Genomic DNA, 12733 nt, shown 5'->3' with positions numbered 1-12733 from the left:
GAGCAGAACTTCAACCGCCTTTTCCTCTTCTTTTTCTTCTTTCTTTCTTCCTTCCTTCACTTTCTTTATATATATATATATATAAATGGTATAAAAATCAGTATATCCCTTTTATTATTTTTCTTTTTCCTTTTTTTTTTTAAAAAAAGACCTCTTGTGCTAGAACTTGTTTTTTTTTTTCGGTGTCACACGTAAAACCGCTCCTTTTTTCTTTTCTTTTTTTCCTTTTCTCCACCCCCTTTTTTGGCAAGTGAAGACAGAAAAGAAATATATATATATATATATATGAAAAAAAGAGCGGTTAGCGACTAACAACGAAAGCAACAACAACAAGAAGAAAGGAAAAAAGAAAAGAAAATAAAGAGAGAAAGTGAAAATAAACGAAAAAAAAACTTTAAAAAGTTTTGTGTTGCGTGTGAACTCTTTTTTTTTTTCCTTGTTTGTTTGTGTGTGTGTGATGCGCTATGATAAAAGTAATGATGGAAAGCAAGAGAAGAAAGGAAAGAACCAATACGAATAGGAATAAGAATGAGAATGACATGAAGTAAATTGAAGTGAACAGAAGAAATATAAAGTGAAGAGACAACATTTAAATGACAGTCATTTGCTCGTGACTCACTCATTTTAACGTAACGCCGGAAAGCGATCGGTACTCAAATGAATTAAATAAATTAATAAAAAAATTTCTGAGCGCTGCCGGTTAATATTTTTAAGTTCTCGTCGGTACCGCCATATGCTCCGCGCGAGGTGGGAGAGAAAAAAAAAGAGAGAGAGAGAGAGACGGGAGTTAAAAATTCAAAAAAAAACAACAGCGGTGGAGTGGGAATATGATGATGATGATGATGATGATGATGATAGTGAAAACCACATCAACAGTAACAGCACTTCACCCCACCCCACTTCACTTCACACACATATATATTTAACTGATGGTGGTGACATGTTGTTTTGCAAGCAAAATAAAATAAAAAAAAAGAAGAGGAGGAGAAGCGTAACTTCACAACTCGTTACCTCTTGTGGGGCCCTCTCCCGTCCCCCCCCGCTCACCGCACGAGCGCCCGCCGCAGCGCTTTGCGGATACAAAAAAGGTGCAAGAACCAGATAAACAGCAACACCAACAAAAAAGAACAAGAACAAGAACAACAACAACAACAACAGCAATAATAATAATAATAGTAAGCAGACAAATAAACAAAACAAAAAAAAGGTGACAAAGTCATTGGTATTTTCATGCCGCCACCAGCACCGACTACTTTTCCTGCTCGTCACTTATCCCTCACGGTTGCATGCCAGATATTGGTGGATATTGCAGGCATCGCAATTCCAAACCCCGTCACTCCCCAGTTCTTCATGGCGGTATTGTTATTATTATTGTTATTATTATTATTCCTTTTTCCCTCCTCACTTGTGGGTGATTTGTGATTTTGTTCCCTCCTTTGCTGCAGATTTCGCTCCCAAAGAACGTTCTTAAAATCGCACCACACACACCTTTTTTTTTTTGGGGGGCTTCCCATTATATTTTCATCAGCTGCTGCCGGCATACCCACTATTTTCCAACCTTCGCCATTCCAGTCCACCATATAAACCAACAAAACACATGTATACAAATAAGCACGTGCAGAGCTACCACAAGTAAAGCAACTCCGCAACCGCCATGTCTTTCAACTCTCCGCCATATTCCGCCCACACGTGTTCCAGCCGCTCATCCAACAGCGAAGCTTTGCGCTCCACCAGTAAACGTTCCTCAGATGTTAGTGCCGCATCGGGTATTTCTACTAATCGTCGAAGCAACACGAGTTCCCCCACCGCATCTACAGATACAAAACTTTGTTTCATTAGCACTCGGGTTGGACTCTGGAGGGCAGTTTCTGCTTCGTAACTCACTGTGTGATATGTACGCTGCAGTCCACATGAAGGACTTTCACCAAGCGCCACATGGGATCCGCGGCGCGAGAGAGAAAATGTTGTGTCATATAGCTCCGTCGCTCTCTGTTCCAGCCGAAGCAAAACCCCAACAAACGCTTGTGGAATTTCCCTCGCACAGTGCAGTGCTCCATCAGCACAAGGCAGCAGTAGAGAAGGTCCCACTACTCTCAAGGCAGTGGGCCGCCCGTGCCAACATACAAAAGGTACTTGACGGTAGCGCCATGGTGTTAATTCGGATGGACGGAAACTTCCCCTAGAGCCGCCATTGTCATGAATGATGTTGTTGTTGTTGTTGTTTTTGCCATTGGGATGCAAGTGATGGCGAGATCGCTCTCGCTGAACAGATACGCGCTGGATGCAGGATGGAAGTCGCATGCACCGCGTGATAGAGCTTCGAAGGCCGCCATCTGCGCCAACAATACCCGCTGCAACGGCCGTGCTGTTCTGGCCATTAACCTTTGGGTTCTTTAAGCTGAGTATGACAACATTGCGATTGCCATCCACACGAACAAACCCGTCAGCAAAAGTAGTTTGCGAGTGAATGTTGGCAAAAGGCGTGGGCTCCAAAGCACAATGCCGTAGTGAGAGATCATCCTGAAGGCACTGAGTCAAAATAACATCCCCTAATGCAGCAACCGGCTCCGGGCAGTGAGTGCTATTGGGGCTCTTATCTGAATTACTTTTACTGCTTTTCGACACAAGTCGCATGTACCGCGTTCCCCAAGAGTAAAGGCTACAAGAAAGGAAGGGATACTGTAGGGCCACGGTCGTGCAGGCAGGTGTGCACGATGTGGAGCACATCAACGATAGCGTGGACCCAACAAGGCGGAATATCAGCACCATGTCGAGCGCTGCCACAGCAATGAGATGCACATCCCCTAAACTCTGAACCGACAGATCAACTACTCCTCCATTGCCCTTCAACTGGGGGCCGACAATATCGGCTGCTGTCGAGATGCGCAGCGGACGCGCCTGAACGACGATCAGCCGACCGAGCACCGTGTTGGCCCCACGGCCAGCAGTGGCCGCCTCCTTGTCCACAGCGTTGGGGGCATCAGAGGATAAAATAACCGTGCCTACAATAAAATCACCACTCACTTCTCCTCCTCCTAATGACATTAAAGGCTCCATACACATAGCAACTTCATCCTGTTTCATGGCCATCGCATCCACCACGCGGAACGTATCGACGTCGACTGTTGAAATAAACGAGGCCTGTTCACCCCGATCTAGCATAGCAACGATAATATTGCACTGATGCAAGTAAACTGCTTTGGTAAGGCTGTGTGAAGGAGACGTTACTGATGGAAGCCGCATGGAGTGTGTAAGTTGGTACACCACAGGCCCGCGCAGTAGAACCCCACGGCGGCGAAGATCACAAGGGGGGTTGCTGATGGGCGACGCGGCCTTTCCACTTGTAGCAACTCCCAGCGCTAACGCCAAATGCGACGGTTGGGGAGGAGGGACCAATTCGGTGATGGATCGAAGTGATATGCCGTCGAAGTCAGCGAGAAGAAGTAAATAAAAGGAGTGAGCGGGGAGGTATACCACGAGTCCACAGTGCAACTGAGGTAAGAGCATACCGCCATCTGTATTAGCGCTATTGTCACCCGGATGAGACGCGAGGGCAACAGCCAACTGCTCTCCACTGGACGACATGCCGTCCAGGGACACGAGCTCAACAGAGCCAGCACGCAAGCTTGCAAAATCAAAGTGAGGACCGCCAGCCGCAGCTGCGCCATGTGTTGCAATGCTAAGACAGAGATCCGCAACGAATGGCGCACCATCAACGTCCTTCAGTGCAGTCAGAGACGGGGGTCCCTCCATGGAACACTGAAGCACGACAACCCCCTGGTCCAGCAGCACCAGTCCCATTCCTACCTCATGTACCCCACCATCGCAGCTCTCCGCGGTGCGTTTTGTAATGAGGAAGCTGGATAAAGCAACAGCGTCAAGGTGAAAAATATGGTAACGATTCCTTAACTCTCCCCTCACGCCACAATCTAGCATCCAAACCCAAACCTCATGTGACCAGAGACAGGCTGCCACGCACCAAAGCGTGCTATTGCAGCAACCGCTGTTAGATTCGCTCGCTTTCCACGTCGTCACATGTGACACATCGCTGGGGAGGGTCTCAAGCAGAACCACGTATGTATCGTTGACGTTAGCAATACTAAAAACGGCAAACTTCCGGCCGTATGCAACAGCGAGCCATTTATCATCCCCAAAGCACGCGTGAGAGGCACTAGTGAATTCGGGTAAAACATTTGGAAGTCGGATCCACTTCCCTGAAAAGTTAATACGAGTTGGAGTGCATTGCGCAAAAAAATGTGACGACGGCGATGACAACTCCTGTGCGTCAGGAACACAGTACACAGCCAAAGTTGGTTCGTCGAGTATCAGGTGCTGTACATCGTTCACTTTCTCCAACTGACTCCCGCTTCCGCGCAGAAGGACAGTGTTGATGGCTGTAGTAATTACAACATAGAATTCCAGCAGAGTGTGCTCCGGTTCCTTGTCCTGAAGCCGATTTCCAACAGCGGTCGAAAGTAAGAACATTCGCTGAGACCCCGCAAAGGTGGCGCGGACACGCAGAACCGCTCCGATCCCTGGCGACAGACGCTGTAGCACTCCCTTTGCATATGAAACGATGATGTCAGCTGAAGGCCCGCCACATGCAGACGTCATGGCACCGTTTGAAAGCAGTGCACCCACTGTGCAACGGGTTTCAAGGTCGATAACGTATGAGTCAGCCACTCCGTCACTCAACATGATGTAACGCCGCGTGGTGTTGTGAGGTTCGAAGGTGACTGTCGACTCGTGCGGAAGTGGCACCGCGGCGGACGGACGGAACCCACTGGGGAGACCACTAATGTGAGCGAGTGGCCAATCACATCCTTCGCAATCCCCCACGAGAAGATGGGGCGCATCCTGAACCACCACAGGTCCAGTGGCCCGCGCTACTGATCCCAACGGGAACTCTGTCAGATTACCATTACTCAAAAGAAGCCACAACACATCGCCGTCGGTGTTGCTTACTTCACTTTCCCCCGTTCCGTCTACTCTCTCTAATACCTGAAATGGCTGCCGCCGTTGGTGCACCACACCCGCGATGGGTTGCACAGCACTCTGGGCAAGTCTCACTACCTTACAGATTTTCATCACTGGACCCTCGTCAACGCTGAAAACTGTAAGTTTGTGCGTGTTTCCGAGTCTAGCCAGCACCAACAATGTTTTGTGCAGCGACAACACTAGGTAGGGCGAACAGCTTGGCATGGGATATTTATCATCGAAGATTTGGTCGAATTTGGGTCTATTAACCATACACAGGTCTAGGCAATCGCTGTCCGCTGACGCAAACGCAAAACTGTCCCTCTTTTCAACGCACTCCGACTTCACAGTTGTCGGTGACGCAACGGATAGAAGGGCAACCGAAACATCGTTACTATCACACACATGACTAGTGGCCGAAACGCTAACAGGAGGCATCCCACAGCGAATGCAAGGTTCTGGCCGCTCCTGCTTTTGCTTCTGCTCCACTAACTCCTGAATGGTGTAGCGTTCCAAAAGCTCTTCATCCGATTGTTCCAACACATCACGCTTGAAGGCAGCCGTGGGGAACGTCTGCTGCGCCACGCTACCTGGGACGTCAAAAACCCATTTCGTTTGCGCCAGCTTCTCAGCTCCCTGCGAAGTGGAGGGAAAGTTGATGCTGACACAATACCGACCTCCACCCGTGGCCGCACACTGAACCACGAGCCCATCGCTACTACACGCTAGTTGCGGGGTGTGAACTGGCTGCGAGCAACGACCAGAAAAGTCTGTGGAAAGTGAAGCACGGTGCAGCACTATCCACGCATTGTTGTGATGCAGGGGATCTTTCGCAACCCAAGACAGGGGGTCGACGGGTAGGTTTGTTTGATAACGTGCAACCACGAGTCTGTGGTCTTGCGTGACGACAGCAAAGCACTGATGGGCGCAGGCCACCATAGAGATGGGTGTGTTGCCTAAATGCATCTCATCCCCCGTAGCGGAGAAGTAACATCTCTCTATATCATCGTCGCTATCTGCCCGCCACACCGGTTTGTAGACGTGAATGGAGGTCCCAACAGCTGCGAGGAGCACAACGCCGCCGCCAATAAGCGAAAGGGGGCACACAATGTGCGCCACAGTGGAGGGAACTATCTGACGTGTGGCCAACATCTCTACCCACTCACTTGGGGATGAGGAGGACCGCCCCTATACAATCACGCACTAACAAGACACCAAACACACACACACACACACAAGGTACAGACCAAAGAAAAGAAAGAAAAGGGGAAAACAAGGGTGGTGTGGTGGCTACTGACTGCCTTCCCTTTTCACACTTCTTCCTGTGTGTGTGTGGGCGTGTATGCCCTTTATTGCCTCAGGGGCTTATTGTTCTACTGGTGTTGCTGGTTAGAGGTAATAATATGTAAGAGAGAGAGAGATGAATATATGCATGCACTGACATGTAAAACAAACGCGTGGTCATACGGGAATATATGTATATATACGTGCCTGGTCACACCCCCGACTGACACCTGCTCGTATGCGGGTACGGTTGTGCTCGAGTTGTTGGAATTGCAGTTTGAGATATACGCTTGAAGAACAAAAAAAAATCAGTGAAAAAAAGGGGGTGTGGGGTGTGAGAGATCATAAGGGGGGAGGTATTGGAGCTGCAAGTTATTCCTATACACTCACTGGAGATTGGCATACACCAGGTAATAATTTTTTTTTAAAAAAAAGCAGTTTATGGGTTAGGAACCGCGTTTGTTTTGCATCAAAAATGAGAAAAAAAATGAAGGATGGATGAATCTGGAAACAGTGAATCGTTTGCTCCCAATACTCAAGTGTTGATCCCTTAAACACGCTCCTACTGTACTACTACTACTTCCGCTCGCGCACGTTGCATGTATTTACCAAGTTTGGCTCTCTTCCTCATTCACCTAACGTGGAAAATATTTTCTACAGTTATGATAACATTACAACATCAGCAGGAAAAGATAGGCAATCCAAATTGTCTCAGCGGCAGTGTAGACCGCTCGCACAATCCTTCGCCAACTTCTCCGCTACCCCTTCCCTTTTCAGCAAGAATTCCGCTCTCCCCTAACTTTACCGCTGCCGTGTACGTCACTTGATTCACTCCCTTTTTCCCCCTTTTAAGGATCTTAACTTTCTCAACGAACAGAAAGAGAACTAATGTGCAAAAATATATAATAAAAAAAGTATCACGACTCCACCTCAAGCAGTTAGGTGCGGACCCAACCTCTACGTACCATAATGCCGGCGGCTGTGGAGGCCACACTTTCGTGACTCAACACGGACGTCATGGAAGAACTGCTCAACTCGGTGTATGGAAATGCGGATTGTGTCGCCTCTTCATCTGACCGGACGCTGTGTGGGCCGTGCACGCAACTCGTCTGATGCCCAGTACTGAATAGCGTGCTTCCGAGCACATCTGCCCTCGTGCTTCCACGCCATGTCTGCGACGCCTGAGATTCTTGTCTGGCAGCAGCGGCGTCCCCATCATCTTCGTCTCCATCTTCCACACCGTCCCTGTCCGCGTCCACAACACCTCCAGTGCTGCTACTCTCCACTGCGCTTGTACCCACGCGCCGACGCCTCGGGATTGACGAAGACAATGCACCATTTTGAATGAATCGCAACATTTCCTTCGTTAGGGGCAGGCGTGGCTCGGACTCAAAACCAAGTTCAGACACCGTTGCAGCGGTGTCGGTGTCACATCCTGTGTTATCGTCATCGAAGACGCTTTCGCTCTTGGCTAGCTCTGCCTCACTAAGATTCGCGGCATCCACAGATACCGTAGACGTCGGGAGGGGAATGTCCTGCAGAAGTTGATTGACAGCGTGGTGAGTAAGGGTATTAGGAGGGTCTTGCGCCCGGTAATCCAGCCACACTGGACCTGCGTAACGGTGCAGAGTGCCATCTCTCGTACAGAGCAGATCGACGGGCCGGCGCCCGCGACAACAAGGCGGTGCTACGAAGAAAACGAAGCGTTGCTCAGCAGTGGCACAGGCAAGCAGCGTTCTGCTAGAGCCGGTACCGAGTGAGACGACGTACGGTGCACAATCGGGATCGAGATAACTCACCGAAAGCCATACTGGAGTCTGGCAGCTGGTAGAAGCAACCAATGGGACATCATGATGGATGGTGATATGTGGCTCCTGAGTCGACAGCTGCTGCGAAGTCGAGGACGGGGCTACACGAGTAGGGGACGTAGGCAACGATGCCAATGACCCGTCCCAGATAGCAACACCGTCATGAGCACCGGACTTCTGCAGCTTCAAGAAACGCACCTGCCGCTTCAACTCCTTCACTTGTGCCTCAAGATGCAGGTGAGGTACCGATGACCCTTCCGCTTCCTTGCTTGATGCTGCACTAAAAGAATCCATAGGTCCATTCCCTGATGCCGACGGTGGTGCTTCAGACACGGCACCGCGTGCCGACGGCTGCAAATGGGAAGGACCCGCCAGCTTGCTTGACGTCTCACTGCTCCTTCCTCCCTGGCAAGAGGGCGTCGGACTGTCTGATTGATTACGCGGAACTGCGGTCACAGGTGGTAATGTGCGGCCAACAATTGTACCGAAGGGGCCTTCGCCACCCTTATGTCGCATCACCTGAAACCGAACGCCCCGATTACCGTCAGGCTTCTCATTAGTAATCGCTGGGAGAAGAAACGCAGTAAAATCTGCGGCCTCGGCAGTGCTGTTGGTGTCGTCGGGTTGTGTGCCTGTGGATGCGGCCTCGCACTCGATCCACCCACTGAGACTTGCAACCCCTTCAGGGTCGGGCACAAAACCGAAACCGAGCATAAGCTCTACAGCGTGGCAAGCGCCCTCCGTTTCAACAAGTCGGCGCCATGCAGTGGAGCTCATATAAACATATGCCGGATTCTGGCACTTTTCAGAAACATGCATGGAACAGTCTTTTTCATTTGACGGTATGTAATGCAAAACACTGCGCCAACAGGTATCGAGGTCCGGTGGTTGCGGCAATTGCGAGGACCCTGTTTCTTCGTCGGAGGGGGAATGGAGATCCATTTCCTTCCTCTGCCTCGCCTTCAATATTCTCTTTTGCCGGTATTTTTTCTTATTTTGTTCTTGCTTCCTCTTTTTTCCCCCCTTTCCGCTACTTCCCTCGTTAATTCTTGTACCGCTATTTTTATCGATCCCGCCTGGTTTGGAGGTGGAAGCTGCGAGCAGAGGAAAAAGAAGCAACAGAAGGAGAAGAGGCGAAAAAAGTTTATGCATCGCCGTTGATGATGATGATGGCCACCGGAATAATAACAACAAAGGCAACATAGAAATAGAAGCGGCATCCGAAGCGTCTTCGCGCCGCGGGGATGGGAAAATAAACGCCAATTAAGAGAAAAAAAAGTTCATGTGAGGAAAGAGAAGTAACTGACGGAGGGAAGAAAACACTGTGACCTACCGAGGCGCGATATGACGACAGCAGTTTGTTAACCTCGACTGCACATGCGTGTAACTGCTGTCAGAACCTCCTTCTCCACCCCCAAAAAGAAGACAAGTTACGGCAAGAAAGCGCAACAGCACTAAGCGCGACTCTCTTACTTTACACGCATTTCATTCTTTCCCTTCCCCTTTCCTTTAGCTTTTCCTCTTTCACCTCATCAGTTTCTTCTGTCGGAGCCCAAAGCCGACTTCTCAAACCTGATGGAGAGAAGCTAAAAAAAGATGTATACCACATTCTCTTACTCCCTTCATTCTCATCCGCGAGCCCCAACTTTAAGAAATCAGTTGGGCACTCCTCGACCCTCCAACTAACTCCCTCCAACCAATAAACGTTGTGTACCTCTTAAGGCACTAACGCAACCAGAATTCGTCATGCCCTTCCCATTACTCCACACACGCACAAACGACCCCCAAAAGGGGTCACGTTTCTGTTTTTATCTTCTTCACACACGCCTGTTCGACCTTTCCCACACCGCTACGCTTTTGTGCCCATGCGAACTGACCCTTCATGGCGGTCTTTCGCCGCTCATCATGTGCCTCCATCGCCACTTTTATCAAATCGAGAACCCTGGGAGCAAGAGTACCTGCCGCCTCGATGCATGCATTAAGATCCTTCAGATGAATACTACAACCCTCAGCCTTCACTACAGTGCAGACTTGACCCTCTGCGTTGATGGCAACAACAATTGACGATGCCGCCGCGAGGGATTCCGCTGTTGTGGGATCGACTACAACACCCAGCGGCTGCGGGGAAGTCCCATCAATAGCAAATGCACTTGCAGTATCGATGGAATTCCCAACTCCAGAAGAAGGTTGGGGACCAGATGACGATCCCGTTGCGGAAAGCGCACGCTGATGATTGAGCGCCTTTTCGCGTTCAGTTGGAGCCATCGTAATGGCAAAAGTGAATGGCAACGGCGTGTGTTGCACGGACAGCGGGACTGGCTCCCGCTCGTGTGGTGGGTGCACAATGACAGAACTTCCTCGTACGGTGAGCTCCGGACGCCGGTGATGCATGAGTAAAGCGATAACAGCCCACACGGCTGCATCATTGCAGTTCCCTTCATCATTCATGATCGTGACATCAACTGTAAGGCTCCAGACTTTCTGGCCGGGAAGAACGCAGAGACCCGCTGTGTCAATGACACCTCCCGTCCGTACCAGGCGCTCGAGAAACGCGACTAAATTTTTTTGAGTTGAACCGTCTGCTGCGGGACTGTCCCTCTCCGTGTGAAGTCGCCGAACGGAGAAGTGTAAAAGACCATGTTTGGGCCGCTGCGGCGTGGGCTCCACAAGTGCAGTTGCGATAGCGGCCGTAACTACGGAGCCGCCACAACGGACAACTACAACATCACGTGAGAGCAGCGGAAACTCAACCGAAACTTCCCGCATCTGTTGAGCGGTGCGCTGATCGGGGCGCAGACCCGCGAGCCAAGCGGATTTCGTAAACTCAACTTCTCGCTGAGTGAGTGCGGGGCTGGCGATGACTAACGCTGCTCGTTGGTACTGCATGGCGTAAAATCACACGAAATAGCTCACAGTAGCTCACGCCTCGGGTCTTTTCCTTGTTTACCCCTATCTTCACTTCCTTTTTGTCATTAGGCATAGGAACCCATTGAAAAGAAAAATAACAAACAGTAACAGTGGAAACTCTTTTTTTTTTTTCAAAAAAAGAAACAATTAAAATGTACGTGAGCGATGTGTCGTATACGTGCGGATTTCGGCGGCCAGTTGCACATTTCAGCTAACGCTATTCACACCCCCCAAAAGAAAAACCAAGAGCCCATATGTTTCCAGTCACTCATCGTTCCCGATTTCGTACGCCTCAACGGCAAAATCCTCATCTTCATCTTCCAACATTTGGCTCTGCACCACTCGCATGGGAGTCAACCCACCGCCGTCCTCCAGCTCCTCCTTTGACCACACCTTACTTGCTACAGGGCCGTTCAACAACTCCTCCTTGCGGCATCGTTCCTCAGCCTCAAGCACCTCAGCACTGCGAATGCGACGGTCGTGCTCCGCATCATATGCCGTAATATCTGGCTTTGCGAGAAAAACCCCCAAGTGTCCGCCACGAGGCAGATCATTGCACATGCGGCTAATGTTATCGTAGTGATCATCGCATTCATCAGCTTCTCCTTCCGAGCCCACTTCTTTTGTTTCCGCAGCAGCAGCAGAGGAAGCAGCCGCCTCCTCAGCCTCTACGGGGTTTAAGCGCCTCCAGCCCGATATTGACGGCGCCTCTCCTCCTGTGGATTTCCTTCGGCTGTACAATGGAAGGATGCCGTCTACAGCGACACCAGCACCCAATTCCATGGAGTTCCGCGTCTTATTTTCGATGCGCTCCATTCGTGCCCGGTGCTTCTCCCGTAACCGTTCGCGTTCCTCCTCGAGCCGCTCATCCTCCGGCCGGCGGGAGTTGCTTTGATACAAAAAGTAGTGCTGCATTAACATCCGCATGGCGAGACGTGTGTCACCTTCAACGAGGCGTCGCTCCTCATCAGCGATCTGCGCCTCGGAGTGTTGAGGCTCTTCACGTTCTGCTGGACCACTTTGATCAGTACCATCAGATTTGCGCTCAACGGTTTTTACACCCGTCCGGGCATTCGCGGGTGGTGCAGTTGCTGAGCGCGGGCTTTTGTTGCCGGGAACCTCCTGCTCTTTTTTGCCATTCCTATTATGACCACCATTTCCAGAGGTTTCCTTAAGTAATGATTTTGCTGAGCTCCTTGTTCCGTACAAAATATGGCTGCAACTGAAATGCCTCAGGTATATGGCAACTATGGGAAATGGCAGTTGATGACTGCATATTCTTTTCGCGGTGCGAAGGCGCGTGCAGCTTGACAGCTGCCACATTACGAATATGGCTCTAATCGCTACCAATGTGGTCAATGTTTTTCTTTTTTTTTTCTTTTTTCTTTGAGACACGGTTTTGTGTGTGTGTTGTCTCCTCGCTTCTCCTTCTCTAAGCGACGTTACTCTTTCCGTGTTCACTTCCCTTCCCTTCCTTTCACTTGAACGCCGACACCACTGCTGTGCAGGATTCTCTGAGAAACACAGGGACGACTCCAGACGACCGGAGAGAAAAAAAAAACAAAAAAAAAAAAGAAAACAAAGGCAAAAACACCAACACTAACACCAACCGCAACTACAGGTGCCACCAATAACCCGAGGAAAAAGAGAAAGAAAGCGAGAGATGAAACATTCAAAATTAATAGATGGGTGAAAACAGTTCATTAGTATTTAATGGCACCATCAAAGGAATGCCACACAAACGTACCCATAAGGGC

General features: G+C 49.9%; 4 protein-coding genes across 4 annotated transcripts; all 4 read right to left on the bottom strand.

Annotated features, from left to right (window-relative positions):
- Window positions 1-1623: 1623 nt before the first annotated feature.
- Window positions 1624-6129, bottom strand: TEOVI_000554600 (uncharacterized protein; the record flags this gene model as incomplete). Its single annotated transcript, XM_067222269.1, has 1 exon — window positions 1624-6129. One exon carries the CDS (start codon window positions 6127-6129, stop codon window positions 1624-1626), a length of 4506 nt encoding a protein of 1501 aa, XP_067078370.1.
- A 1070-nt stretch (window positions 6130-7199) lies between these two features.
- TEOVI_000554500 (uncharacterized protein) lies at window positions 7200-9011 on the bottom strand (the record flags this gene model as incomplete). Its single annotated transcript, XM_067222268.1, has 1 exon — window positions 7200-9011. One exon carries the CDS (start codon window positions 9009-9011, stop codon window positions 7200-7202), a length of 1812 nt encoding a protein of 603 aa, XP_067078369.1.
- An 852-nt stretch (window positions 9012-9863) lies between these two features.
- Window positions 9864-10955, bottom strand: TEOVI_000554400 (ribosomal RNA processing protein 45; the record flags this gene model as incomplete). The annotated part of the gene is made up of 1 exon (XM_067222267.1): window positions 9864-10955. The coding sequence occupies one exon, from the start codon at window positions 10953-10955 to the stop codon at window positions 9864-9866; it is 1092 nt and encodes a 363-aa protein (XP_067078368.1).
- A 285-nt stretch (window positions 10956-11240) lies between these two features.
- TEOVI_000554300 (uncharacterized protein) lies at window positions 11241-12299 on the bottom strand (the record flags this gene model as incomplete). The annotated part of the gene is made up of 1 exon (XM_067222266.1): window positions 11241-12299. One exon carries the CDS (start codon window positions 12297-12299, stop codon window positions 11241-11243), a length of 1059 nt encoding a protein of 352 aa, XP_067078367.1.
- Between the last annotated feature and the right edge of the window lie 434 nt (window positions 12300-12733).

This window comes from Trypanosoma equiperdum (assembly GCF_001457755.1).
Source record: "Trypanosoma equiperdum strain OVI genome assembly, contig: ctg_1596, whole genome shotgun sequence".
Taxonomy (NCBI): Eukaryota; Euglenozoa; class Kinetoplastea; order Trypanosomatida; family Trypanosomatidae; genus Trypanosoma; species Trypanosoma equiperdum.
This window is presented reverse-complemented; position numbering and strand designations above follow the sequence as displayed.